Genomic DNA, 27,967 nt, shown 5'->3' with positions numbered 1-27,967 from the left:
TTGTCTTGTATTATTTAATTTCCCTTCAAGGATAAGTGATGAAATTCTGATTCTAACATTGACACTGCAAAAATAATCCAGACATAGCCAATATAAATTGATTAAAAATAGTCTTTATTTTCATAATACAAAAGCTAGACAACCCAATAGTCATAATATATGAACAAAAAACAAACAATAACATAACAAAACTTAAAGGACAAAACTCATCTGAAGTAAAAAACGGGCACACACGTGTCTAATCTGTCAGGGAGCTCAGCGTGTTTACAGGTGTGTTATCATACAGGTTCATAAGAGCTTCATGATGAGTCAGCCATCTTTTCAAGGACACGCTTATCATTTTTAAACAGATGCAATAGATTTTCAGGTATATTTTACAGAGATCGCAAGATAAAGTCGGACATAAAATAAAAGCCTCAATCACACACACACAAGACGCTCATTTAAACATCTCTTTCTGCTTCTCTGCAATCTCCATTGGCGACATGTCATCAGGGTTTGCGTCTTTGTAGAGCGGCTTTTTGATTTGCCTCCAGGTGACCAGAAGTATCCGTGCAACACACAGGAAACAGGCGATGCCCAACAGTGCAGCTGTTTTGGAGGAAAAGTAATTTATCGTATTACTAATTACATGTAATCATGCTTCTCATCTATTCTGACTGAGTTTGAGCACTTAGAATATTAGGCAGTGGTTTCAGTAAATGTTCAAAGCCAGTAGAGACCACAGTTGTAATTGCAGTGAAAGGTGGTTCTGTAAACTTAACTTAGGCTGGAGTTTGTAACATTGTCACATTTTTAAGGATCTACATTGGTTAATAATATGTGGTTTTGAATTGTGTTGATGTGCTGTGTTTTATGACTTGATCAAGTCCTTCAGCCCAAATCATTATGCTTGATACTTGAAATAGAGATTTTTGTTTTAGAGTTGTTTTTCTAAATCTACATGTAACTTTCAAGATTTGGTTAGGATCCGATGATTTGCTGAAAGAGAATGCATATTCTCTTCACAATATCATTGTAATACATGTGTTCTTGCAAACAAACTGAAAGTCGTTGCAATGTTGTTGACAGAGATAAGCATCTTTTTTCCTTACCAATGAAGACGTTATTGCGAGTGGGATCAGCAGCGTTGTAGTTTTCCGTAAAGATGCCTGTCAGCGCCCAGATCACAACCGGGTAGATGGAGAGAATGAACCTGACGTGTTTGTCGAGGACAAAGTTTTCCAGGAGGAACCTGAGACAGCCAAAGAGACAAGGCATTACGTCCATGTTCTTATTTTTCTGCAAAAATAGAAAAAAAATAAAAAAATGTTCAACTTATACACACCACGCAGCCACCACCACGGTCAAAAGTGAGAGGGAAACTGTGGCAGCGTCTGTGCTGGACACTTTGGCGTCATACTCTAACACAATGGTCAAGTTAACGAGAGAAGCTATGGTTGTCCATGTGGCATATATGGCGACCCCATTCTGAATCTGTAATACAGACAAGAGACAATATTAAGACAGAAGCTGAGAAGACAGTTGAACAGGTAAAAGCTAAGCTGGAAAAACTAACCAACACTCTGAGGAGCCACAGGTCTACTTTGTGGTATTTGTTGAGCCAGGCTCCATATTGGCTCAGGCCGTAGCAGGAGAAGAATATCACACCATAGTTTGTCAGTGCGATCAGGATGAGGAAAGCAAGCGCAGCAGACATGAACCTTTAAAAAAAAATGCACATAGAATAAAAACACGGTTTATAACCAAACTTCACATTTACAACTGTTTTGTAATTTGCACATTCTGCTGCTTATCTCCTTAGCAAAGGTCAGCTTTATCAGTGGGCTGCATAATGAAACATTATGTCCCTAATCCAACGCTTTCAGTCTGCAAACTCATGGATACAATAAATAAAATGCCCCCATGAAGAACTTTTGGAAACCTTTGATAAGTAGTTAAATCATTTGTGTAACTGCAAGGAGGCAGCACATGTAAATGTCTGTTTGTCAAGGAGATGTGGTTTGCAGAGCTGGATGTATCAGATAAAAAAAATTACTTATTTCCAGACTGTTCTTAGTTTCTTCAGGCATGGTAATTTAGACATTTTAATTTTTACCAACAAAATTGTATTTAAGTTACTTACATTTTTATTTTTAAATAAAAAAAAAAATACAAGCAACAAAGAGCAATCCAAAAGAACCAGACCTTGTATATTTTGAAATATATAACGACTAATGAGGATTATTTTTGTGTTTTGTGAAAACAAAATGCAGCCTCTTCCTTCTGACAACAACTAAAGTATCCTACAAATCCATTTGACGTACCAGTAATGCACAATAGTTTTGATTTTGAAACACTGAGTACACCAAATGCAATAAATATGGCACTTAACATTTTTGTAATGTCTTAAATAATCTCTTTCAAAACAAACTACCTACAAATGGAAAAATAACTGATTACGCTGATATGAAAAAGTTTACGTCTTACATTCTGTCCCACAGGAACAACCATGAGATGTTGAGAACCAGATTCAAGCACCAAAACGCAAAAAAGCCGTACGGTAGAACAGCAGGGCTGCAGTACACATATCCATAGGCGTTCCTGCAGAGAATATTTACACACCACCAAAGTCACTATTGTAATTCGACGTTTCACTTAAGCCGAGAACCTCAATTTGAGCTTTTTCGCTTACTTTCTGAAGATGCCAGAGAGGACGTACACCATCACCAAAGCCAGAAACAAGTAGATGATAGTCCAGATGGTGAAGGTCCAACCTGATGGTGTGAGCTGGATGACAAACTGAGCGGAAATGTTGCTGGTGTCGTATAAAAACGGGGCTGCAAGAAAAAAAAGATATAAATGAAAAATTAGCTAAAAGGGTAAAAATAGAAACAATGAAACAATTACAATAGGGTTAGCCTTTTTTCAACTTTTTCAATAAAAAAAAAAAGATTTAACTATCGTAATGCGGAAAAAAATAGTCATTGATATTACAAACAATTAAATAACTTAAATGAAATCTTTAAATTCAAACTCACAGCTTCCTGCTGCTGCCAGCGCGGAGAACACCATGGCGATGATGAAGATGATCAATGCCATCGCCATGGCAATCAGAAGACCGAGGTTGTGCTTCGCCATTCTTGATGCTTCAATTTACCTGAGAGCAAGAAATATTTGTCAACCAATCTGGAAAACGGAGAGAAAAAATGATGTTGGTGCCACGTCAGACAATCTGCATCATTAGCAGAAACCTGCCACTTATTTGCTCCTGAATAAGAGTTCTCCGCAGTGTGGTGCAAAACAAGGGTCTTCACTGCATTTAAAAGGTATGGTTGTGTAACAGAAGGACTTTTATGAGTTTACTAGATTGTTCCTAGATTGTTTACTAGATTGCGCGTGTTCGAAACATATGACACCAGACACTTTTTTTACATCAATACAGATTAAAAAAAACTTGAAAAAATAAGAAAAACAAGGCGCCACCTAATCTGACTCCTGCTTATGATTCTCTTTAGTAATTGTGAACACATAAAGAGTGAGACTTTGCCCCCATTCTGTGTTGGATAACATAGTATTTATGACCCATTCATACATTCATGTAAGCTTTCTTACTCAACCCCTGCATGACTCTGTTAGGATTGGCCAGGAAGCGATTTTAATCCATCCACCTGATCTTCAGAGTTATGAAATGTTGAGCAGAACAAAATGCATCATGGTCCTGAAAAAAAAAGCTGACAATGTGTCCTGTTAGCTAACAGGTAGATTGAATGACTCCAATTATGTAAAAATGTTTTAAATAAAATTTTTTTCTGGTATTTGTTTTGCTGAAATACCAAAAATACATTTGCATTGAACAGAGTCAATTCTTCTGATAAAAATAAGACCTCCAGTCGTCTTTAAAGAATGTCAATTCAATCAAAATCTGTAACTTTGTTTGTTAATTCATTTTGAGTTATTATCTGGTGAATTAAATAAGTTATGCTTTTTATGTCTGTTTGTTCACATCAGGGGTCTGCAACTTTTACAACACAGAATCCAGGTAAACAAAACTCATTTAGACACAAATGTTACAGAGACCTTTATTTAAAAACAAAAAAAAAGATAACTTATTATTTTTGATAAATTATTACTATAAATGGGAAATTTGAAGTAATTTTATGGAACCACCATTATGTTTCTATTTTGGGGATTTAAAATAAAAGAAAAACACAACATTTCCAAAAGGAGAATGCATGTGCTTTATTCCGTGGGATATTGATATCTGTGGAAAATGATGTTAAAAGAAATGCACATCATTTCCAACCTGCTCACACAACAAATAGATCTGAGCAAATATTATTTCTAATATCACTCTGTGGAAATTGTTTTATTCTATGAAAAACTGGTAAAAACGGGCATTTGTTATTAGAAATATTATTATCACAAAGTGAGACTTAAAAATAAGTCTCACAAAGTCTTTCTCAGCTTTTAGGGGTAAAACTGAACACATGTCCAGAACATTCTTTCTTCTTCTTTTTTTTTTTTTTTTGGTTTCTAACCGTTGCTGTTTCTCTCCAGTCAAAAGCAAATTTATATTTATAATCCAGCCAGGATTTCTGGGTTCAAACATGCATCTTTGAATAAAAAAAACTAATAAATAAACTTTCCCACTTCTTACACTCTTGTGATGTACGATGTAGAATAAAGTCTTGTTTTATGGAGAAATGGAAACTTTTAAGAGACAAAGGTTTACATTTGTTTTTTGATGGATGCTCAGAACATGATGGGATTATAGGAATTAGAAAACAGACAGAATTTCTGTATAATCTTAAGTACAGGACTCACAGCTAATTGAATCTCTAAACTATAAGCCCACAAACATATATATTATATTACATATTATATATTACTACAACTCTATACTAGTGTCTGATTAAGAGTTTATAAAACAGAGGACCAGTTTATTGCACTTACGAAAACGAGTTTCGATTTCATCTTATGAAATCGCAGGACAGGAATTATAAAACTATAAAAGATTACTACCCTTCTAACTCCTACTTTTAAAGTGGACATTATGCAATGAATGTTTAAATAGGAATGTTACAAAACTATGCACACAGTGATACATATGTTTATACACACAAATAAAGCGCAGTCACAAAAGTTACTCTTCGAGAAACTGTTTATTTTGTTTTCATAAAGATTCCAGAACAAGTCGCGTGTGTCCATCGCTGTTAGTAAACAAATGCAAGATAAACCGTTTGGCACGTGAACCATTTCCACATCCTCGTGCATAACTGAAGCTTTTTTTTATTTAACGTTTTTTTTTTTTTTTTTTTTTACAGTGACAGCCTGAACTCTGCAGATCAAATCGTCTGTAGCAGACTTGGACTCAAACATATTTTGACATAAAACATAAACAAGCTGCAAGAAAATCATTTTTGATCGTTACAACAGAGTCTTTCTCAGCTTTTAGGGGTAAAACTGAACACATGTCCAGAACATTCTTTCTTCTTCCTTTTTTTATTTTTTTTTTTTTTTTTTGGTAATTATGTACAGTTTTTGTAATTGTCATCTGAGTCAAGTTACTAGAACTTGAAAACTGGCAGCTCTGTCTCTGCCTCCATCCGCTTTTTTCCCTGCGGACAGTACCTGCGTGTGTGAGCGTGGTCCCCGCTGGCCCCGCAGATGGGGCAGGTGTAACTCCACAGGATGGGGCAGGTCACCTTCCCGTCGTCCGATCTGAGTGCGTGGGACCGGTACACCCGGGGCGACTCCCCGTTCTGCCTGCAGAAGCGGCAAAGGTCCGCCGAGGTCTTGCTGCAGCTGCTGGTGTCCGACAGACTGCTGTTGCTGCTGCTGACTGATCTAGTCTCTGAGGATTTTTTCCATTTCTTCCCATCGAGTGACGTCTGGATGATGCGCATCTGCTGGCCGGGCTCCTTCCTGGGCTCCCGTGTGTCTCCAAGCTCCACCGGACGCCGGTCGCCCAGCAGGAGCGTGTTCAGGTTCATGTAGTCGTGCCACATGTCGAAGCTCTGGAAGTCCACTCTTGTTTGCGTTGTGGTCATTTTTTTTGTCAATGCAGGATTGTCTTGAGTTTGACTTTGATCGCATTATGGCATATTTATAGACGCGTGGACATAGCTTCAGACTGCAACAATGTTTACGTCCTGAGATGGGCGGCAGGTGCTTAACTATGCAGTTTGACGTTGTCACCTTTTATCTTAAACTTTTCTTTTGAAGAGAAGCGATTTTATTGTTTTCACGTGTCACTATGGAAGATGTAACAGACTTTGTCCATTAAGTCAGCCTATCTAATTAAACTCCATCGTGTAGTAATAAGGTTTGATTGATTTCAATATCTGTGCTATAATTAACAATAAGTCCGATTAAATTATGGTATGAAAAATATTATGAGGCTCTCAATCAAAAATAATCTATGAAACATCATATCAAATGTTCTTTTCAAACTTTGCAGACTGTGCACAGTGCTTTGTTTTGGAGGTGATGGGTCAAATGGTCATCAATCCCGATGGCAGATCGCTGCTCTTTGACAAATAGGCCTTTAAATGTTGAAAGTCTGAATGACTATGTTTTAAATGCTTGTACAAACAGGGGTAAGAATGAGGAGAACATTTATTTAGCATTCAGAAATAATGTATTTATTTACATATTTTTACCTCTTAAGTCAAATTTGCTTTAAAAGACCTGCTTTTAGAGGAAATTATTAGTTATTAGTTATTTATTATACATATATTTGATTTTCCTGTTATGTTGTTCATATTATTGATAAGTATTAGAAAAAGAGAATAGTGTGACTCAAAATATATTAAATGTAAATAATTATATTATATTATATTTTTTTATTTTTGCAGTTTGTGATTTTCAAGATGCAACATTGTGTAATCACTTATATTTTGGGGTACCTCACCTCCCTAGGTTCAAGGTGTGAATTTGGGATTAAATTCACACCTGAATTTGAGAAGAAAAAAAATAAAAGTGTAAGTCACTAAAACTTACTGAATTGGATATGTGGGCGCGTGTGGCTGCACAGGTGACGCATGATTCATCTCAAGTCATAACATGGCCATCGGCGCCGAAGTGTCTCGTCTAGTCCACTTCAAAAATATAGAACATTAAAAAGTGACACCTGCACAGTCAGGCTTCACGCTATCAGACGGCGGATTTGTGGATGCAATTTGCTTTGAAGTTAAAAGCATTCTTTAAATCCTTTAAAAACAGCTTCTAAGCAAAAAAATATTAATAGAAAAAATAGCTAAATGTCTGAAGATGCAAACTCTGAAACTGTATGAAAAGTGTTTGTTATTTTTTTAGGACAGTGTTTTGACTGAAGAAAAATTCTAATAGCTAAAAATAGAAATAGAAATAGACAACCGCTTTGTTTATGAAGTAAAACGCATCTTGTGGGCGGAGCTATTTTGCGTAAGCGATGTCTCAGTATTGCGCATGCGCATTTGTTGACATACCGGCGACGGCAGTTCGACGGTGGCCTAGCGAATACAGGGGATTACGAGCCCAATCTGACAGGTCAGAATATTACAAATATCTCCATTTTCAGATTCATAGTGTTTTCCACTAATTCATTTGGAAAAAATAGTTGAATTCCAGTCAAAAGCGTTTGGAAATATTTGGTTGTCCAGTGTGCTGAGGTGGGTTTCGCGCTAAGCTAACGTCCAGTTAGCCGCTGTTCGACTGTTAGCTTGGGGTGTTGAATGCGGCCAACACTGGCTGTGACATAACCAACTTGACCGACTGAGGACATCATTCTACCTTATATCGCTTTTTAATAAGCGCGAACATGTAAAGGACATGCTTAGCATACCAAATTAAGTTTGGTTTGCTGGTCGTTAGCCTGTGTAAAGCCACAGAAAGCTAACCCTGCTGCTAGCTATCTTGACATGTTGTGAGTTGTTAGGCAATGTTTGTTTAGGGGAATGATCTACTTATTAACTGTTTAAAATTAAAAGCGGCTGAGACTGCAGTATCGATTCTTCTGCTAATACTGACAGCTGTCACATTAGTTCATCTGGGAGGATGCATGTTGGTACTGAAGCAGGCATGTTTTTATGAAGGACTCTGATCCTGCTGTTAAGATAAACAAAATTTGACAGGAGCGAAAGATTAGGATGATGGTACGGGGGGCCTCCCAGCTTCAAAGACGCGGAGCTCATTGCAAAAGCTGAAGGATCAAATATATTTGTGAAGACAGAACAAAAACAAATTCAGAAATCAAAAGAAGCATTTGACTTCTACCAATAAAGGCTTTTCCACTCGTTATTCATTATGGTTTAACAGCTTTTCAGTGTTCCTTTCTTTTGTTCAAATGTATTTTTTTTTCTCAAAAGTGATACTCCTTATACATTGATTACTTTTTAATAATCAACTGTCTGCGTCTTAAAATTAAAACAAAAGTCTTTATCCCCAATGGGTATGAATAATTTTGAGCCTGCTTATAGTTGAATGAAATATGAATAGCCCAGCTAAATCAGTATCCTGGAATGTATATCATTTACAATGATAAATTATGAGATGTTACATGTGCAAGATGACTTTGAGTTTGCATCTTTGCCCCTTTTTGTAGACACATTTTGCCATTTTGTTCTTTTTCTTTCAGTTTTGTACTTTAAATGTACCTTTTTGTAACACTGTATTTGAGCCATAATGTATCAATTTAGATTTCGCTGGAGTGAAGCTGCAGGCTGCTCTATTTCATACTCAAAAAGTTGAACACAAATCTGTGAATGTGTGTATGGGGCTGTTGGAACAGTAGTGGAAATGATTTTGAGAATCCTAATAGATGCTTGTATTTTGTCAGGGTGCACCATGAGTCAGGGTAAGGACAATGCAAGACTCAAAAGCTACAAGAACAAGTCTCTCAACACAGATGAGATGAGGAGGAGGAGGGAAGAGGAAGGTCTGCAGCTCCGCAAACAGAAGAAGGATGAACAAGTAATTCATGGTGTAAAATCAAACTGAAGTAACACAGCTGATGTATAGTACTTGCTATATTGTAATTACAAGGAACTGATACCTCATGTATATAGTGTCAGAAAAGCTGAAACTCACAGACTGGTTGGATATTGTGTGATGGCAAAAGAAAGAAAAATGTCAGGACAATTTTTAAAATCTTAATGGATATTGTCATAATAGCATTCATCAATGTTGCAATAAAATACTTCCTGGTATCATGCAGCGCTTGTGATATCCCAACACAAACCATCACACATTACAAAATGGAACAAAAATGATGCATGATTTTCAAAATATTCTACAAATGAAGGGATGTGCTTTGTCCATTTCTATTCGGCTCCATTTCCTTTGATATCCTTAAACAAAATCCAATCAATTGCCTTCAGAATTTAGAAAATTATTAAACTCCTGTATGCAATCAGATTCAGTATAAAAACAGCTGTTCTTTGAGAGTTTTATTAGCCAACAGTGGTGAGCAAATAAGTTGGTAAAAGTGGAGTCGGGCTTTAAAACAAAAATCCAACTTCAAGTTGAAGTGTTATGCATCCCACTGCAAGGCACTGTATGCATCTTCTACTTATTCATATTCATGTAACATCAAGGCAAATGAGACAAAAATGATATTTACATGTTCTAATTCTATTGCAGCTTTTTAAAAGGAGAAACGTTGCCACTGTGGAGGACGATGGAGCCCTGGAGGATGATGGGATGGCCGACAGCGGCTACCTGGAATCACAGGCGAACAACCTGGACCCACTCATGGTGAGAAAACGTTTAAATAAGCATCCTGGTTCTCCATAAATAAGGAGAAAAAAAACAGCCCTTCGATAAAACCAGATGTAAACAAATTGTGTTGCAGGGTGGGGTCATCTCTGAAGACATGATTCAGATGATCTTCTCCAGTTCTCCAGAGCAGCAGCTAATAGGCACTCAGCGCTTTAGGAAACTCCTTTCTAAAGGTACAGCTGCAAGTTTCACTCGTGTGTGCATCACTCATGGCTGTGGACTTTATTCTCTACAGCACAGCATGTGCTGCTTGTCGTTAAATGATCTGAACCTTTGAAATAGTGACATTGCTTGAAATGCATGGATTATCAAAATCCGTCATTCTGAGCAACTCTGCTGCCTGTGTGTGATTTTAATTCAAATTTATGCTTAAAAAACTTCTCCAGCTCTCCAGTATTTAATTTTGACTTTTTCTTTTCTCTTCTTCTTCTTCTTCTGCATTTGTCGCACAGAACCAAACCCACCCATTGATGAAGTTATTGCTACTCCAGGGGTTGTGGAGCGATTTGTTGAATTTCTGAAGAGGAGAGAAAACTGCACACTGCAGGTACATTTACATACTGATTCTGCTCAGCAGTACAAGTGTGGAAAATCAAAAATAGAAAATTTCAGTTTTGTTAGGATCCACATTTAAAGTCTTAACTCTGTAGAAATATCTGCTTTACATTAATTGCAAACCTTTTCATTTATGCTTAAAAAAATTCTCTCAACACCTTGCATTCCTTCTACCTATCATCCTATGTACTTTCCTCATGTTTAAGGGTTACCATAAAGCCTAATGTTATTGTACACTTTTCATGTTCTGTTTCTGTGTTTTAGTTCGAGGCTGCGTGGGTCTTGACCAACATTGCTTCAGGTACATCCCATCAAACACGCGTTGTAATCCAGGCAGGAGCCGTGCCCATATTCATAGAGATGCTCACCTCGGACTTTGAGGACGTACAGGAACAGGTAAGAAAGATTTCCTGAACTGTCTTGTCATTGTTGGCTTCTCTCAGCTAACTTTCCTCTTCAGTTCAATTAGCCTGTTCAAAACACACTTGCAGCCTTTCTGTTGCGTTTACAGTTGAGCTTAAACGGCTGCTTTTCTCCTCAGGCAGTGTGGGCCTTGGGAAACATAGCAGGTGACAGCACAGAATGCAGAGACTTTGTCGTAGACTGTAATATTCTTCCCTCCCTGCTGCAGTAAGTAGCTTCTCGATTTCCTTATCTTTTCGATACCACTCATACAATTAAAATGCAGTTTCACAAGCTGGATCTGTGAAATTCTCTTTGCAGATTATTGGCCAAACAAAATCGTCTAACAATGATGAGGAATGCAGTGTGGGCGCTATCCAACCTGTGCAGAGGAAAGAACCCACCTCCAGACTTTGCTAAGGTAATTTGCCAGGACAAAGCATCACTATGGCAACTGTCCACATCTCGGCACAGCATTGCTTGCCTTTCAAGGTCACAAGCCTGTTATCTCTCATATCTTAATTGCAAGAGTTTTTTCCTAGCTGGACTTGAACACAATGTTTTCTCTCTCAGGTGTCCCCGTGTCTCAGCGTGCTTTCCTGGCTGCTGTTTGTTAACGACACAGACATCCTTGCTGATGCATGCTGGGCACTCTCTTACCTTTCTGATGGCCCCAATGACAAGATCCAGGCTGTTATCGACTCAGGAGTCTGTCGAAGGCTAGTCGAACTGCTGATGTAAGTCATGAAACACGTACACTGAAACTATGCAGAACATTTTACTAATAATTTGATAGAATATATGACTTGTTCATGGGCTATAAGCAAACAAACATAATTGCATACTTATTATAATTTGCTAAAATAGTCACAGAGTCTTGCCTGTGCACATCATTTCAACTGTTTTGAGTACTGGTACAAATGCAGCTGCCTCTTAATAAATTAATATGTGCATAAAACATTGAGAGGATTTTATCGCAAAACCTCTTCCAGCGTTTTGGGAGATTCACAAGGCCTGGGCTTCCTGAAGCCACAAGCTGATCTATTACTGAAATAAATGAATGCTTTAATGACATTATAATTCATGAAGATGCAATTTTTTATTTGACTGAACTGAAAAATGACAATCTGTGGTTCTGCTCTCCTTCAGGCACTCTGATTACAAGGTGGTGTCTCCTGCACTGAGAGCCGTTGGAAACATAGTCACTGGAGATGATCTGCAGACACAAGTAAAGGCAACATCTACTTCAACTGAGTATTAATGTCTGGAGAAGTGTGAATTTTCTGACTGTGTCTAACTCGTTTCATTCCAGGTGATTCTGAACTGTTCGGCACTGCAGTCTTTACTTCACCTGCTGAGCAGCCCCAAGGAGTCTATTAAGAAGGAAGCTTGTTGGACGATCTCCAACATCACTGCGGGGAATCGAGCACAAATACAGGTGCGTTTACACTTTCGCTTTTATTGTAACTTTAGAAGTAATTAGAAGACCTGATGAGTTCCTTCCTTTGTTCGCAGATGGTGATAGATGCGGGTCTGATGCCTCCTCTCATCAGTATTCTGCAAGTAGCTGAGTTTCGCACAAGGAAGGAGGCAGCGTGGGCTATTACCAACGCCACCTCCGGCGGCTCTGCAGAGCAAATAAGGTGAAACTCAAGTGCTATTTAAGAAAGAAAAAAGAGGTTACATCATACATTTGAGTTCATTTTTGTGTAGATTTGTTACATAATGTATCCTTTAATAGCATGAACTTTATTCTTTGCATTTTTTTATAAATCTGTGAAAGCCTTAAAACAAAAGTATAGCATATACCAAACAATAGTAAATAAACTTTGTCTTTATTATGTTTCATATTTTAAGATTTAATCTAATCATCATTAGTTCTTCTTAAGACTTCATGTATGGTTAATTTTTATAAGTTTTAAGTGGTTTTGACAGAAATATTACTCCAAAGACAACACCTTTTTATTACGGTTAAGTGATGAGTCTCATTTTTACTGTGTCTGTCTGTACTGCCCCCTGCAGGCATCTAGTGGAACTCGGTTGTATAAAACCGCTGTGTGACCTTCTCACACTGATGGATTCCAAAATAGTCCAAGTGGCTCTAAATGGTCTAGAAAACATCCTGCGACTGGGAGAGCTGGAGGCCAAGAGAGGAGGAGGCATTAACCCCTACTGTGCTCTCATTGAAGAGGCCTATGGTTAGTCCGTCAGTCCACCCGTCCAGTTTTCTATCTATTCCCTCATCTATTAATCTGTTTATCCAATCATGCATTCTTTCTTTTTGCAGCTTCCATTTTCTTACCATTTAATCTGCTATATATTCCAATTTTGATGAAACCTCGCTCTGGAATTTTGAGAAGAAAAATGCGCAGAAGCCACGATGTTTATGTTTCACTGGTAAAATAAAGACAACTATTTCCAGCTCTAACTTCCTCTGTTCCCTCTCAGGCCTGGACAAACTGGAGTTCCTGCAGGGTCACGAGAACCAGGAAATCTACCAGAAAGCTTTTGACCTGATCGAGCGCTACTTCAACACCGAAGACGAGGACCCTTCGCTGGCTCCGGCCGTCGACCTGCAGCAGCAGCAGTTCCTCTTCCAGCAGTGCGAGGCTCCGATGGAAGGCTTCCAGCTATAATGCTAAAAAAAAAAAAAAAAAAAAAAAAACACCCCCTGAGCTCCAGCTTCATCTTCATCTACGCTCACGTCTCTCAGTCGCTGCCCACAGCCAAGACCCAGAGTGACAAACAGCCCTGCTTTTTCCCTTTCCCAGAGAGATGGATTCAATCATCATCTTGATCATTAGAATACTACGTAACAGTAAAGAAGCACATATTTGTGCATACATCCAACATGGGTCAAGTCTTGTCAGCCAGTTCATCAAGGTTCACTTTATTTTTCTGTTTTGTGCCGACTTCCTGGCCAGAGCTCCAGCATCTCCTGTCAGACCATTCCCATACTCCTCATCGGAAAGAAGAACGTCCTTCTCCTTGTTGCCATAGGATTGGCAAGCACTCTCTCAGCCAATGGGAGAATTTGGACTGCCCTGCTTGTCTGAAGCATTAATTACTTGGAAGATGGACAAATATTGACCCGGTTCCCCGTAATTTGTCCTCCTACACAGAGAAAGATCCAACCTAAACACTGGACTGACCCCAAGACATCGACCTCATGTTTGAGTGCATCACTTGGACTGACTAAGAAAGTCACTTAACTTGAAAAAAAAAACAAAAACGGAGGGTTAATTTCCTCAACTTTTCTCAGAATCGTCACATAGACTAATTAGAAACTTGACTGTGTCGCTACGCGGTGGATTGCTCGCATTCCCACCCTGATCTCATATCATTCCTTCTTACCAGTATTGGGACTTTTCCACATGCACTGGCTCCTCCTTCAAGAGTTTAAACTGCCGCATCTGATTTAAAAGAAAAAACCCATGGAACCATGGGAATTGGAGTCTTCCCTCGCACTGAGACAATTGGACTTGGACGAAACAAAACAGACTATATAACCCTGGATTCTGTCCAGCCAGCGGGAATTTTTTTTTTTTCATTTCATTTCATTTATTAAACCATCATTTCATTTTATTTGCAGCACTTTAGTTCTGGACTTTTGCTTGTTCATCGACGGTAGTCTTTATGTTTGCTATTTAAGTTGGTTGATGATACAGCTCTTCCCTCCTCAGGAAGCGAGATGTAAAGAGTCCAGGCCCCCATTCCTGGTATGGCAAAGATTACACTGTTTACCTTTCTACATAAGGGGAATTCGAGCAGATTGTGGACTGAAATTGTCAGCAACCTCTTGTCAAAAACTGGGGATTTTTTTTTTTTTCCTCAGCAAAGCTAAAACAACTCTGCATTTGGTGAATTGGCAGTTTTAATCTATGAGCAGTCTAACATGAATCCAGGTAAATGTTTGCTGTTTGATTATGCCAAATCAAGACATGTATCAGACTGAAGAATCAAGGTTGGTCTTTTTTTTTTTTTAAATTGGGAGTTAGCATCTTTAGTTGTTGGTGCCATATGGAACTCCTTCCATAAAACATCAACAGAAAAAAAAGGAAAAAAAAATCCAGATTAAACTTGAAAATCCTGATGATCATTGTAGTTAGCACAACTGAATGTTTGTTTACCAAGTACTCTTCTCATGTTGCTTAATTTTGTCAAAAATCTCTCCAAGAGATGACCAGCTCTTCGTGTTCATTACTGTTTGTTGTACTGAGTTTGTGCATCTGTTCTGTTCTTCCATTTGCATAAAAGTCATTTCAGAAACTCCAAACAGTGGCAGGTGGATCAGTTTCATTGCCGCATGTGATTACTGGGTATTTTTGCCAAGTCAGAAATTGTTAATTTCGGTTTTATTCAGTAATTTTCCCATAAATGCATGTTTGAAATTGTAACAGAGGAAGCGTAATCTTGTGTTTTTTCCAAATAGTCTGACATCGAAATCATAAAATTCATGTTGGGTATGAGTAAAACCTCGGAAGTAAGTTTATTAATTAACAGAAGATATTCAAAGAAAAAATACTTTATTAAACTGACTCTTATTTCTATAAACAGACATGTCACAATAGCCATTGGCAGAGGTTTTATCATACCCATATACAAACAAGATAAATCAATTACACTGGATCCACTGTCTCTATTATTTTTCAAACTAAACACAGGTATGTATACACAAAGGAAACAGAAAATATAGCACTTATCTAGTCGGAAATGTTTTATTCTCTTTTAATTTAATTCCTCACTGCAGCTCTAGGCTTGGTACCGCTACAGATTTCTCTATTCCTCTGAGAACTCCAACCGCGTGGAAAACGGTCACTCCTTAAATTTGTTTGGGCTTTTTTTTTTTTTTTTTCTACAATTAGATCTGCAACGTGAGGCTAATCTCCTGGTCGGCAAAAAGTCTCACCGAGTTCAAGTTCAGTGGAGGAGTTCTCGCTCTGAGAACCAGTCAAGACCAGGCGTTTACATCCATGGAGTAAAAAGAAAAAAAAAAAGACAACAAACTGTCCAGTTTTTTTTTTCCCCCACTGACAATGCATCAGACTATTTCTATTTGGCAAAGTCAAATGATGATGATGTAATGACTTACAAGTTAAATGGAGGCAAAATTGTGGATGTATTTTAAATTAATGCCGAAAGCTGCTTTCTTATTTAATGACATCAAAAAATTTAAAGAAATAAACCTAAGACACTGGGAAAATAACTGCAGATCTCCATAAGTCTGGTTCAATGTTAACTACAGTTTCCACAGGTCAGCTGTTATCAGAATGGGAATGTCCAGCTATGCTACTTAGAAAGAAGACTGTGACCCAGAGATGGACCTGTTCTGTGTGAAATATGTGAACCAACCTCAGAAGAAAAGCGAAAGTCGTGAAGATGCCAGCTGAACTCGTGCCAACATGTACGTAGGAACAAAGACCTTGAAGTTTTTGCCATAATGACTGCAGCCTTGTAAAAGCCTTGCTCTACATTCACGTTGCACAGATGCTCTGGACTCTCGGCTATTGAGAAACGATTGCTTCCTGGAGGCATGGACTCTGTTGAAGTATTTCACCCAATCGCTAACGCTTAGCTATGACGCATGCAGTGCGCCACTTAGCTTACCAGAAACAACCATCCTTCACTGCAAAGAAAGAAGTGCCGAGCTGAAGAGGCGACTGTTAATTGAATATTTGTGGCCAACACGGACTGAACCGCATCGCTAGCTTCCTCCGCTGCTATTGCTAAAACTACAGGCAGACTGCGATTCTTAAACAAATCAGAAAACGTTCACAACTTTTTCTGTTCGCTGATTGGCCCGGGTGAATTTCTACTGGAGGAATCAACTTCAATGGGAGAAAGAGTAGACAGAGCAGAGAGGGGAGATAAGAATCTAGCGAAATAGCGGATGAAGGAGGAAAAATTCTCTGCGCGCATTAGTATTTTAGCTGCTAAAATTACGCATCAAATGTGGTCATTGAGGGAATGATTTTCAGAATGAGATTGAACGAATTTTCAATCGTTCTATTGAAAATTTCATCAAGGCAGTCCTTTAAGACTGCAATATTGCGTGCATTTATACATCTATTAGAATTTAACATATTGTCTAATTGTAGGTAAACCTAACTCACTGAAGACAGAAACTGTTTAGTCTGATTAATCTCAAACAATAAGGAGGAAAAAAAAAAGTTGAGTAGTTTTTTTATTTTGTATGTAAATATCTGGTTGCAACTGTATTATGACTAAAAAGCAGAGCTGTCCACCGTCACTGGGTCTTCTCTTTCTCAATTTCCTCCCTCCATTTGGCTTTCTTCTCCAAGTTGTAAGCAGTCAGGGACTCATTTCTGCCGGCAGCCTGCAAACAAAACAGAATGGAATCTGGATAAGACCGTTTTTATAACCGTGAACAATTTAAAGTCCGGGCCGGAAGTTTTTACACGGCCATTTTTTTATGCATTTCAATATTCTGGGCTTTTATGGTTAAATTGGGGAGGGGTGGGAGGAATGCTACAAAAAACAGCTTCAGTGATATTTTAAAACAAGAATACAATGCAAAAGCTTTAATGTGAATTTTTCAAATTCAGGTAGGACTGAAATTATAAATGCCCTGATAAAAACATAAATCTTGATATATGTTTATGCCTATAAATGGCCTCTTGAAGGTCCAGACTTTTATCCAAACAAAAATTTTTGTTAAGAGTTAAAATTTACTGCATAAACTACACAAACCTATTCAAGCAAATCTGACTAAAGTGAGCTTTTTAGTGAAGAGAAACAGGCAAAATTCAAAAGTCTCTGCACATAGGACGCATGTAAAAACCTCAAAAATAGAAACTAATTGCAGCTAAATGTGGTTTTACAAAGTCATGGGGGAACTTTTCAGGTTTTTATTTACAAAATAAATATTTAAACCGTGCACCACGTGCTTTCCAATTATTCACTCTGCTGTGCTGACCTATAAGAGACGCTCCAAGGTATTTTAAGTTGCTAAATAGAAATGTGTGTCACTTGCGCAAAGCACAAAGGTATGTGTTTGAGCGTCTCTGTGATTTTCCATTTGGTGTGGAGTGGTGAAATCTACCAGATGTTTTACACTTGTGCATCCAGTTCTTGTTATACAAAATCACTGAAGTTCTATGTTGCACACTCATCCCTCCCAGAAAGAAATGAACAATTTACTTGCATATTTACCATCCCAACATTCAACTCCATTCAGGTTTATAACATGCAGCTTTCCAGTCGTAAAAAAAACACCATGGCTCTGTTTTGGGACGTTCAGGCTAAACAAAGACACCCGACGACTTCACTGTTAGCCTATACGTGATGACTCGGCAGAATCGACCAGCACAGACATGAACAAATTCCTGTTCTTCCACATCACTGCAATCCTAGAACTCAGAGCTACCGGACCAGAGCCACACATGCGTGCAGTGAATTTCTGCTTTGTCACTCACCTTTTTGCCCATAATCACCATGAACACACAGGCCCCTATTGTCAACGCCATCATTGCATAGGCAGCTTTCACTCTGATTTTGTTCCTGGCACTGTCAATCGTCTCAAAGCTGTGGAAAATATGAAAACGCACCATATAGTTGGTTCAGGACAGGCAGGAAACAGCAAAGAAGACGCAATAATTGAGCTGATTTTGACATGTGTTCCTTTATGTCACAGCAATTAAGGAAACGCTAATTGATGGGTTTTCAAGTTAATCTTCACATGATATACAAATGTTTATAATCAGGACTATCAGCTCTTTCAACAAGCTCCTGAGCTGCTCTGCTGCCGCTGTTTGTTTTGGACACACAGCTTCCATGTCGACACATACAGGTGGGTTGAATTTACCTCGTAAGCATGACAAGCAGATCTTTTTCTAATCACAGCAGCAGATCAGATGCGATCTCCACCCTGATGTCAGGAGCCACGTTAATTACCTCCAGGCACAAACAGACGCCTTGTTTGAACAAAGGACGTCTCAGAGGGACCAGCTACAAGCCGCGCGGCCGCTCATCCACTTAGCTGCCTCTGTTCGTGTGATGTGGAGGCAATCGGATGGCAGTGCGCTAGGGCAGGGGAGGTCTGGCATAAACAGGAAATGGCTACTCACGACACTGTCTCTGGGATCTGTTCCACGGACTTGAAGCGACCTGTCCACACTAATATCTTCTTGTCCGAGTTGGAGGGTTTGTAGCCGGGGGGTCTGAATGAGGGACGCGGTTCTGTTCAGAGGAAAGACGGGCAAAAAGAGGTGGCCATCAGGATCCATTTCCTCGACTCAAATCGGGGATTTGCTCCATCGCCCAGAGATTGTGGCCCCATTTCTTGTGCTCCTCTTGGGACTCTTGTGAGGACAAACAAACCTAACGAGCGTGATGCACAAGATCTACTGGGGAAAAAGTCAGGGACGCTTTGAAACATTTAAAATGACAACTTGTCGTCTGCTTCAGCACTTTTCGTGACTGGGCAGCTTTTATTTAAACTTTCTCATAAACGTTATCTGGCGTGTAACACCTTTCTATAGCGCAGGTGAGATCAACAGATGATAAGTGGATCAAGTTGCACTGCAGGGATGGGCATGTTGAGACCGAGAGCAAAATAAAAGAAAAGGGCAGTTTGCCTGTAATCAAACACCCCACCTTGTGCTGGAGCTGCTGGGGAGGAGTCTGGCTTGACCTCTGGAAGTTTATTGCACATCCCTCGTACCCTCTGACCTGGACAGAAATTAAACAAATGCTCAACTATTCACACATTTTCTAGTTTTGAGATGATTTTCTTGTCTAGATTCGAATCGCAAAATATTAGACCAACAAAAAAACACAAAATGAATCTTTAACTACCTTAATAAAGAGTAAGTTAACAACAACAATAGCTTATTCATTTTAGCTACTGTTTATTGGTTTTAGGCCACTTCAAACAATTGATGAAAATAGGTTGATAAGTATTATATTAAAACAGCACACTTAAAATAGATTATTGGAAAATAATTTGAAATGCTGGCTGAAGCAGAAGAACCGAGATGAAATACGTTACATAACAAGAAAACCTAACCATTCAAGACTGTTTTTCTGACCACATTTTTTCCACAGAAATGACGTTCCTTCCAGTTTTTAATCATGCATTAGACCAACTTACATTTTTGAGTAATCTCCTCTAATGATTTCTTTGCTTGACCTGTGTAAGTGTAAAAATGTAACATTCTAACATCTTTCTCAGAAATTGGATGCATATTAAAACATAATTGTTGAAATAGCTACCTTGCTTACCTTTTTTTTTCTTTTCTTTTTTCTGGACAAGCCAAGTAAATTTAATAAAAACTTCTAAAGATCAATGTTAAACTTAAAGCCAACTTTCAAGTAAATCAAATTGCTTTTTCAAAAGAATTGATAACATAAACTCTGTTGAGTAGAAAATATATGAATAATAATTACCCAAGTTAATCTAAAAGAAAATTAATACATGTAAATTGCTAAGCCTACAAATAAGGATAAAGTCAAAAAGAAAAAACTCAAATGTATTCAGAACACCAAAATGTGGAAAGTGGACTGCAATCAAATAGAGAAGAATATAAAAATGATTAAATAAAAGGTTTTACTCTAATCTAAAAATATCAACTGTCAAATGCATGTCTAAATGTATTAGAACAGACTCGTTTTTACAATACTTTTTACTCACGCAACATACAATAACATGACCATAAAACGCTATTATCAGACTACTAAGTCCTGACAAGTGTCAACATTCATTTTAGCATCAAGCAAACATGCATTTGGCGGGTTATTTTAGTGATCAAATAACTTTAACAAAGAATTACAAAAATGTCAACTACAAACATAGTTCTAGAAAAGCCAGTAACAACAAGTATGAAGAAGGTGGAGTTTGCTAGTTCGATTCTTGAGATCCATGTCAATTAAAAAAATCAAACCATACGAACCGAAAAGGCTGCCCGCAGAGAGGCGAGATCTGACGAAATTCATGTCTGTATGAGTTACCGACAGCCGGTGTGCCCAAAAACTGTGCAGCAAAAAGCGGGTGGACACTTCCCCTTCAGCTACTGAAAGTCAACTAGCTGTATAAAAACAGGCCCTCCACGGCGCTGACGTAGAAGACATCAGGATTGTACGTAAATGTGGCCGCCATGTTGTGATAGGCATTTTTGGAATCAGCGAGGACTAAACACAGAGGTCGCATGGAAACTGGCCTTAAAAAGTTTTAGTTAAAGTTGTTGAAATGTCTTCACTCTCCCGGAAAAAAACTAACCTTAAATGTGGCCTCCGTGTTATTTTTAGAATGTGTTTTAAGATGAGTTCAAACGGGTCTGGTTAATTGACACTCTTGTGAGCGCTTTGTGCCTTGAAAGGTTTTACATAAATAATGTTTTACATACTTATTGCACAGTTTGTGAACTGTAAATGTAAATGACTTCCCATAATTATGGGTTCGATTTGAGCATAGCATTTTAAATTGTTTGGCTCTTCACATGTTACTTAAGCCAAATCTAATAACTGAAAATGATCTATAAATAGATCGTTCCCCAAGATTCTGTTTCTGTAATGATGGTGACATGCAGGTTGCTCTGTGTGGTTGGCACCGTCATGTGCAAACAGTTCCTGTGCTGCTCCAGACAGCAAATTTGACAGCTCCCAGCTCGACGTGACAGTAGTTCCTCCTGTGAGCTGTACTGAATCAGAACAACAGTGACACAAACCTCTGACAGCTGCAGGTTTCATATAAGACAGTTTGCCTGTTATTCAGTAATGCACAGCAACCAAGACTAATATATTTTAATTCTAGATATGTTCTCTGAAGTATGACTTCATTGTGTATTCACAAACAGCAGAAAGCATGGTCTAATGTGAGGAATTAGCAGCACATCAGCTGGAAAGTGAATAAATAATAAATAAATAGATAAATATTATGGTTATTAGTTCTTTTATTTTTTTAGTAAAATAAATACCGTAATTAAGCATGCAGAAAAGACAGTTTGTATTTGTATCTAATTCAGAGGTGAATTAAGGTAATTTAAACTCTTATTTTCACTTGTTAAGTTTTGTATCTGAAATTAACGAAATGTTGTTTCTGATTTGTAAAACCTGATTTATTTTTTGCCTCTTGTATGATGGAGTTGCTGCGGGGTTTCAGACTGAATGCCTGATGAAAACCGTTCCTGAAGAGAGTTAAGTAAGTTTCCGTTCAGGCACCGTCTTGAACAGCCATCTCGTGCTGGTGTTGTGAAGGACCCTGCAGTCCACTATGGCGGCGCCCGATGGGACTTTAAACTGTGAGGACTTTTCCATGTTTCAGGTAATTTTAACTAAACGGATTCATTGTTTTTGTACAAACGCTGCAGAGTGAGAGATCGGCCGCAGACCTTGGTCCTCAGAAGTTGACATGATCGGTTCTTTGTTTTCTCTGAATTGTGACCCTCCTGATCCTTCAAGGATCCAAACTGGATTACAGAACTGGAAACTAGCAGCATGTGTGCTTGGAGTTAGCATCACAAAGAGTCTCCATCAGTTGATCCCAGTCTACTTGATCAGTGCATCATCAGAGGGTCCAGTCCTTTACTATAAAGCTCACAGCTTGTTTTCAGGTCAAATTACTTGAAGAATTAAAGAGTTCCTGGAAGGAACCATCAATTATTAGAATTGTGCTAAAACAAATTATATCAAACTGTTAGAATTTGATATAATTTGAATTTTGAATGGCAGACTTTTTACCAAGCAGGGTTTTGCTAAGATTTTCATACCCTATAACTATTTTTATTGGAGTTTTATTTGATGGGTAACTGTGCATAATTGTAAAGCTGTAGAAAAATACTTTTTTTAAAAATAATTGTACAAGTAAAAAACTGTAAAGTGCATCATTTGTAATCAGTCTCCTTTTAATACCCCAAAATTACTCCAGTGCAATAAATTGCCACCCAATTAGTAAACAGCTGGCGAGTAATGTAATCACAGTGTATATTCAGATTTGAGCTCTTGAGATCTGCCAGTGAGCACAGCAGATAGCTCAGGGAAGATGCTGTGGAGAAGTTTAAACCAGGGTCACTAACAACAATCCTCTTAAGACTTGACTGTCCACTTAGCAGGCTGGACTAGGAGAGCATTAGTTATAGAAACAGCCAAGAGGCTCATGGTAACTCAGAAGGAGCTTCACAGCTCAGATGGGATAATCTGCTGACCTGACAACTTTTAGCTTTATACTTTGTAAATCTGGACAGGAAAGCCTAAAAAAACTCCCACTTGCAGTTTTCCAGAAGCTTAAGGAGGTGGTATGACAGAAAAATCTGTCCTACACCCAAAACTCTGTGTAGCAGAAAGCTAAACGTTCACATCACCTCAAAAAGCACAGTGAAACATCGTGGTGGCAGTATCAGAGAAGACGGAGAAGCCGGTCTGAGTAGATGGAGCTAAATACAGAACACGCATGGAAGAAAACTTACTAGTGGGTGTAGAAATCACTGGAGTCAGATGAAGGTTCACTTTAGCAAGACCCTAAATATACAGCAAGAGGAGCATACTCATGTTTTGGAATAGTCCAGTCAAAATCCAGACCAAAATATGGGAATCTTTGACTTAATTTTGAGATTTATGTTGACACCCTCTTTATCATATCTAATTTAACTGGACATTTTATGCAAAGAACTGGCTACTTTTGTTTGCCTACATGTTCAAATTTGACTTGAGAGACTAAAACAATACTCAAAAAAGACTAACTATTGACTCCTTGTGGCTGATTGGAGATGCACAACATATTTTTATGAATTTGTATTTGTGAAAAACAAGTAAAATAGAATATACAGTTTTCTTTCCACTTGTGTTCTTCTTTTTGTCCTGTCATGTAAAATCTCAATAAAATGCATTTATATGTTTGGTTTTAACATGATGCGCGATTGTATAAGGGAGGTGGCTATTGTTGCAAGCCCTTTTATTGTCCTATTCTTAATTTGAATGCACGCAGCACCATGAACCATCCTTTTCCTCTATGTTCAGATTTCGGTGAGCAGTTCCATCTGCAGGTTGTGTTCATGAGTATTCTGGGATAAAACAGATCCTTTAAGCCATAAAAAAAAGTCTTTTTTTTTTTTTTTTCAGGAGGGCTTGAAGGTGATGCGCACTATAGACGACCGCATCGTCCACGCCCTGAACACTACTGTGCCCACAGTGTCCTTCTCGGGAAAAGTGGACGCCACACAGACCTGCAAAGAGCTTTATGAGTCGGTGAGTGTGAGAAGAAAACTAAATCTGCAGGTTTCTGCACAGTTGTAACTTGTGTCTCCACATCTCTTGTCTCACAGTTGATGAAAGCCCATCTGAGTAGAGACAAAGCCATCAAGGCTTGTATAGCTCAGAAATCGGAGGTGGTGGTGCAGCTGCGGGAAGAACGAGAAAAAGACAGCGACAATCTGAAACTGGTCAAACAACTTCGAAAGGAACAAACCAATGTAAGCAAGAGCAAATTAAAATAAATTTCCGCATATTAATATTCTATAATTGGTAGTATCTGTTAACTTCAATGTATTTTTTTTAAATTAGATATGCTCACACAAATGCATAAGCAGTAAATCCCAAGGCAAATTATCTTGTAGAAAAAAACCCTGAGTGTTACTTTTTTGTCTTGTGTTGTCCTGCCTCCAGTTGAAACTCATGCAGTCAGAGCTGAACGTCGAAGAAGTTGTCAATGACAGAAGTCTGAAGGTACAAACACATCCCTGTCATTCCTTTATTTGTTTTTTTTGTTTTTTTAAATGTAAAACGTTAACGCTACTTGTGTTGTTCTTTCCTCTCAGGTTTTCGTTGAACGATGCAGAATCCACTACCTGCCTCCGAAGGTGTAGCGAAGATCCCTCTGAGGAAAAAGAGTGTTTAAACCCAGACTGGAGCTGAGCGCGTGTGTGTGCGCGCCGCTGCTGAGCACCGACGGCTCAGCGGGCGACGCTCGCCCTCCAGACCAATCGGAGCTCCTCTCCACTTCACCTGTTCTCAGTGTCATTATGGTATAGCAGAATGAATGCTGTAAAAGTCATATTTGTTCTTCACAAGGGGATATTGTACAAAAGCTTTTTTAAAAAAAAAACCCACAATGAACTGTTTTCAAGTCACTGCTGTTGTCTGTGTTTTTATATCGTTAGCAAAAACCCGGCGCTTCTGAGCTGAGCTGGACATGTTTTCTCGTCTTGTTCATTAGACCTCTTTATTGTTGGTGAGATAGATCTTTAATTAGTATATTTAGATGTTTTATTACAAATCTTTCAAAGTGAACATCACAACAACCCCAAATAAGGTTAAAAGTTTATTCTGATTTATTACAAAGCTTACCTCTAATATATGGTGCTGCAAAAAAGTATTTGCCCACTTAAAGGTTTCTTTTTTGTCACACTTTTTAGTCATATCAACCTGGCCCTGTGTTAAACATCATTTCCCACTAAGCCTAATAAACAGTTGAGGCACCCTTGTTAGCAATAATTGCCATAAAGATTCAACAAATAAGGGCAATTAGTCTTTTACATTGTGTTTTTAAGGTCATGCCACTGAAAGGCAATTAGATTTAAGCCCTGACCTGGTCGAAGTTCAGTAAAACCTTCATTTTTTTAAGTTCAAAGATGAGCATGCTGTTGTGTTTTGAATCATTTTCTTGCTGCATAACGTGCTTCAGTTTCAAACGGCTGCTGGTCAGACACAATCCTTCAGGGATTTCTGGTAGAGAGCAGAATTTCTGAGTCCAATCGTTTCAAGATGTCTAAACTGTCTTGAGGCACCAAAACAAGCCTTGGAGAGTTATTCTTTGTTGTGAGAGGCTGCAAAATAGGGCTTGCAGTTTACCTAAACCAGATTCCACCAATTTTCAGGAGTAGAGTTTAATCTGATATAAATTTAAAAAAAAAAAGAAGCTTTGATCAGGACCTTGGACTGCCTTTTGGGATTGGATCAAGATATTCTTAAAATATGTCTACATAGTGAACACACTGTGTTTCTTGATTTTTGTTTGTTTTTGTACTTTTTCTTATGTTTCTTAAATTTAGACCTGAGGTCTTTTTACGAAACAAAAAGCCTTTTGGGCAGTTTTAGCTATATTTATTATATTTTAGCACATTTCTCAAATATTATTGCACCCAGACTGATAATCACACCACAAAATAGCTTTATAAAACAACCACTAATATCACACAGATAGAAAAAGTCAAACTTAAGTCATCCCAACATGCTCATCTGGAGCATGCTCATGCTCCAGGGTGATGTGTTTTCTCATCAGTTCAAAGGTCTGATGGGCTCCAGAGGATCTCCTTCTTTGTGTTTTTCTACCCTCTTCAGTAAAGTTTTAATCTCTCCCCTTGTCGGAGAGCTTTGGTAGGCATAAATATGGAGGTATTCACTTCCTCCTGCATGAACCTGAAGGGAGGAGACAAACAGAAAGGCATTTTTGTTTCACTGGAATTGTTAACATAAACCCATTTACATCTTGGAACACAGACTATTTGACAGTAAAGTAATATGATGTCAAAGAAAATCCGCAGATATCACCTTGATGAGAAAGTTTGTTCCTGACACTGGTTGTGCCCTGTATTCAATGGCCTTAAATATTTCATAGCTCTGTTTGGTCCACTTTGTCTCTGCGTCGCTCTTCACCTGTGAGTTGGCAACATTAAGTAGAGACTGAAATCTGAGCTGCGAAGCTGCATGTAGACATTATAAAGAATGACTGGAGCTCACCATGTCACAGATCTTCTGAGTTTCTTCCGTGGCAGGCGTTATCTCGGTCCATTGTCCAGTCATTCCTGCCATTTTGGTGTTTTCCGGTGAAGTCAAATGTCTGCACCTGTTAGCTAAAAATGATTCAGAAGGAAGTTTTCCAGTGTGTCTTTACCGTATTTACTCTGGGTAAAGACTGGAATGTGGTTCTCCTACATAACAGGTCGAGTTATGAGTGAAACCTTACATTTTAGTGAAAGAAACTAATTAAAATTAGGAATTAACCACCACAATTTAGATAATAAAGGACAGACGTGACATAAAGAAAAGAGTGAAACAAAGTCACTGACAGAGAGTCATTGCCCTTTCTTTACTCCGATTTTATTTTAAACTTTCACTTTCGCAAAGTCAACCGGTCAGACCAAACTACGTCGAAGTTTAACTTTGAAGAAATAAAGGTGACGTGCTGCCCCCTAGTGGTGAATCATTGGGTTTCCCTCCAAAATCACTGGGACGTCTTGTAAAAATGTGTAAATAGCCGAAAAACACTCCACCCATATTAACGAATGGTTGCTTTTGAATTAAATTTGTTTTGATAATTGCTTTTTTCATTAGTTATCTATCTATCTATCTATACATATATGTGTATGTGTCTTTCATTTTTTATAAAAAATGAAAGATAACCAAAGTTTATCTGCATACTACACACAGTGAGTAGAATTAACTACAGTCGACCGTATTTTTCTTTTATTTCCATTTGCTCTTTCAGTGTATGAACTCCTCTTTATGGCCTCACAAAATATGAACAGAAGATTGCTCTTATTGCTTTTTTAAATGGTTTTTAGACAGTCTATGCCACGTGATCTCCTCTTCAGCTCAACCTTTTAGCAGTTAAGTCTTTTGAAGTTTGTTATATTCGTGCTTGATAAAGACAGACGAAGTACCAAGTATTATGTCTAGATGCTTTTATTAAAGCATCTTTCTTCAAGGTCTGCTCACCAACATGCTCACAGGTGTATCAGCATCAACTCATTAAGACTCTCTACTTCTATTGTCAAGTTCCTTACATTTATACATTCTCATGAACTCATGCTCGCCACCTGGTGGACATAAACATAATTCATTCAATCATGACATCCTCCTTTCTTTAAAGTAAGAACGTTACAAAAAGAATCCTATCAAAGAACAACATACATTGCATGAGACAGTTACCACATCAATTACAAACAATAGACATAACTTCTTTTTTCTTTTTTTTCTAGTTATAAGTTCAGTCTGTCAGGTTTTTTCACCACTCTGGTAGATCTTCTCAACACAGGTAGATTATCCCCAAGACTGTCACAGGGTGTTCCAGTGATAGGTGATTCAGTCATAGGAATAATCTGGGACTCCTTAGAAACTTCACTCGACTCCACCACAGGCTCTAATGGAGATAACAAACTGCGCCGATTTCGTCTCAGAACTTGTCCATCTTCAGTTTTCACTTCAAATGAACGTGGTGCTACTTCTTGCAGAATAGTTGCTTTAGTTTTCCATCCCTCATCATCCCAAATCCTAACTGGGTCTTTGTATGACAGTGAAGGTAGAATCTTAGTTGATC

At 38.3% G+C, this 27,967-nt stretch overlaps 6 protein-coding genes across 8 annotated transcripts; 2 read left to right on the top strand and 4 right to left on the bottom strand.

Moving 5' to 3' along the window:
* Positions 1-93: 93 nt before the first annotated feature.
* On the bottom strand, positions 94-5,749 carry LOC103456582 (uncharacterized). Its single transcript, XM_008396229.3, has 8 exons — positions 5,614-5,749; positions 3,021-3,139; positions 2,675-2,819; positions 2,470-2,583; positions 1,559-1,703; positions 1,328-1,476; positions 1,095-1,234; positions 94-591 (listed from the first exon to the last, which is right to left on the bottom strand). The coding sequence occupies exons 2-8, from the start codon at positions 3,118-3,120 to the stop codon at positions 440-442; spliced, it is 945 nt and encodes a 314-aa protein (XP_008394451.2). The 5' UTR covers positions 3,121-3,139; positions 5,614-5,749; the 3' UTR covers positions 94-439.
* Positions 3,776-7,208, bottom strand: nanos2 (nanos homolog 2). Its single transcript, XM_008396230.3, has one exon. The coding sequence runs from the start codon at positions 6,030-6,032 to the stop codon at positions 5,550-5,552; it is 483 nt and encodes a 160-aa protein (XP_008394452.2). The 5' UTR covers positions 6,033-7,208; the 3' UTR covers positions 3,776-5,549.
* Positions 5,888-14,974, top strand: kpna1 (karyopherin alpha 1 (importin alpha 5)). Of its 2 annotated transcripts, none has more exons than XM_081601450.1 (14): positions 5,888-5,969; positions 8,801-8,934; positions 9,604-9,717; positions 9,815-9,914; positions 10,194-10,288; positions 10,561-10,692; positions 10,838-10,926; positions 11,020-11,119; positions 11,272-11,435; positions 11,848-11,926; positions 12,011-12,136; positions 12,214-12,341; positions 12,721-12,896; positions 13,147-14,974. In XM_081601450.1, exons 2-14 carry the CDS (start codon positions 8,809-8,811, stop codon positions 13,332-13,334), a joined length of 1,617 nt encoding a protein of 538 aa, XP_081457576.1. In that variant the 5' UTR covers positions 5,888-5,969; positions 8,801-8,808; the 3' UTR covers positions 13,335-14,974. The 2 variants fall into 2 exon arrangements, with proteins under 2 accessions (XP_081457576.1, XP_008394608.2); XM_008396386.2 differs by lacking the exon at positions 5,888-5,969 and adding an exon at positions 7,411-7,512.
* A 1,890-nt stretch (positions 14,975-16,864) lies between these two features.
* fam162a (family with sequence similarity 162 member A) lies at positions 16,865-20,773 on the bottom strand. Of its 2 annotated transcripts, XM_081601451.1 has the most exons (6): positions 20,610-20,773; positions 19,811-19,849; positions 19,315-19,389; positions 18,786-18,897; positions 18,135-18,243; positions 16,865-17,035 (listed from the first exon to the last, which is right to left on the bottom strand). In XM_081601451.1, exons 1-6 carry the CDS (start codon positions 20,650-20,652, stop codon positions 16,946-16,948), a joined length of 468 nt encoding a protein of 155 aa, XP_081457577.1. In that variant the 5' UTR covers positions 20,653-20,773; the 3' UTR covers positions 16,865-16,945. The 2 variants fall into 2 exon arrangements, with proteins under 2 accessions (XP_081457577.1, XP_008394453.1); XM_008396231.3 differs by lacking the exon at positions 19,811-19,849 and having other exon boundaries at positions 20,610-20,770.
* A 1,058-nt stretch (positions 20,774-21,831) lies between these two features.
* mix23 (mitochondrial matrix import factor 23) lies at positions 21,832-24,779 on the top strand. The gene is made up of 5 exons (XM_008396232.3): positions 21,832-21,979; positions 23,773-23,898; positions 23,976-24,122; positions 24,316-24,375; positions 24,468-24,779. Exons 1-5 carry the CDS (start codon positions 21,929-21,931, stop codon positions 24,513-24,515), a joined length of 432 nt encoding a protein of 143 aa, XP_008394454.2. The 5' UTR covers positions 21,832-21,928; the 3' UTR covers positions 24,516-24,779.
* Positions 24,780-24,880: 101 nt separating this feature from the next.
* On the bottom strand, positions 24,881-26,836 carry LOC103456588 (cystatin-A5-like). The gene is made up of 3 exons (XM_008396233.2): positions 26,389-26,836; positions 26,200-26,304; positions 24,881-26,067 (listed from the first exon to the last, which is right to left on the bottom strand). The coding sequence occupies exons 1-3, from the start codon at positions 26,458-26,460 to the stop codon at positions 25,927-25,929; spliced, it is 318 nt and encodes a 105-aa protein (XP_008394455.1). The 5' UTR covers positions 26,461-26,836; the 3' UTR covers positions 24,881-25,926.
* Between the last annotated feature and the right edge of the window lie 1,131 nt (positions 26,837-27,967).

The sequence above is a fragment of the Poecilia reticulata genome, chromosome 20 (assembly GCF_904066995.2).
Source record: "Poecilia reticulata chromosome 20, P_reticulata-male-v2, whole genome shotgun sequence".
Classification (NCBI taxonomy): Eukaryota; Metazoa; Chordata; class Actinopteri; order Cyprinodontiformes; family Poeciliidae; genus Poecilia; species Poecilia reticulata.
This window is presented reverse-complemented; position numbering and strand designations above follow the sequence as displayed.

Bases quoted from the DNA above. Each gene is read 5' to 3' on its own strand.
- LOC103456582 (XM_008396229.3), bottom strand. From the start codon at position 3,120: ATGGCGAAGCACAACCTCGGTCTTCTGATTGCCATGGCGATGGCATTG. The intron at 2,584-2,674 runs GTAAGCGAAAAA...TATTCTCTGCAG, and splicing joins CTCTCTGGCATCTTCAGAAA to GAACGCCTATGGATATGTGT. The intron at 1,477-1,558 runs GTTAGTTTTTCC...TCTGTATTACAG, and splicing joins TGTGGCTCCTCAGAGTGTTG to ATTCAGAATGGGGTCGCCAT.
- nanos2 (XM_008396230.3), bottom strand. From the start codon at position 6,032: ATGACCACAACGCAAACAAGAGTGGACTTCCAGAGCTTCGACATGTGG.
- kpna1 (XM_081601450.1), top strand. From the start codon at position 8,809: ATGAGTCAGGGTAAGGACAATGCAAGACTCAAAAGCTACAAGAACAAG. The intron at 10,289-10,560 runs GTACATTTACAT...TCTGTGTTTTAG, and splicing joins GAGAAAACTGCACACTGCAG to TTCGAGGCTGCGTGGGTCTT. The intron at 10,927-11,019 runs GTAAGTAGCTTC...TTCTCTTTGCAG, and splicing joins ATTCTTCCCTCCCTGCTGCA to ATTATTGGCCAAACAAAATC.
- fam162a (XM_081601451.1), bottom strand. From the start codon at position 20,652: ATGAATTTCGTCAGATCTCGCCTCTCTGCGGGCAGCCTTTTCG. The intron at 18,898-19,314 runs GTGGGGTGTTTG...TCCTCTGAACAG, and splicing joins CCCAGCAGCTCCAGCACAAG to AACCGCGTCCCTCATTCAGA. The intron at 17,036-18,134 runs GTGAGTGACAAA...TTTTGTTTGCAG, and splicing joins TGGTGATTATGGGCAAAAAG to GCTGCCGGCAGAAATGAGTC.
- mix23 (XM_008396232.3), top strand. From the start codon at position 21,929: ATGGCGGCGCCCGATGGGACTTTAAACTGTGAGGACTTTTCCATGTTT. The intron at 24,123-24,315 runs GTAAGCAAGAGC...TCCTGCCTCCAG, and splicing joins TTCGAAAGGAACAAACCAAT to TTGAAACTCATGCAGTCAGA. The intron at 24,376-24,467 runs GTACAAACACAT...CTTTCCTCTCAG, and splicing joins TCAATGACAGAAGTCTGAAG to GTTTTCGTTGAACGATGCAG.
- LOC103456588 (XM_008396233.2), bottom strand. From the start codon at position 26,460: ATGGCAGGAATGACTGGACAATGGACCGAGATAACGCCTGCCACGGAA. The intron at 26,305-26,388 runs GTGAGCTCCAGT...GCCAACTCACAG, and splicing joins CTCAGAAGATCTGTGACATG to GTGAAGAGCGACGCAGAGAC. The intron at 26,068-26,199 runs GTGATATCTGCG...TCCTCCCTTCAG, and splicing joins GAACAAACTTTCTCATCAAG to GTTCATGCAGGAGGAAGTGA.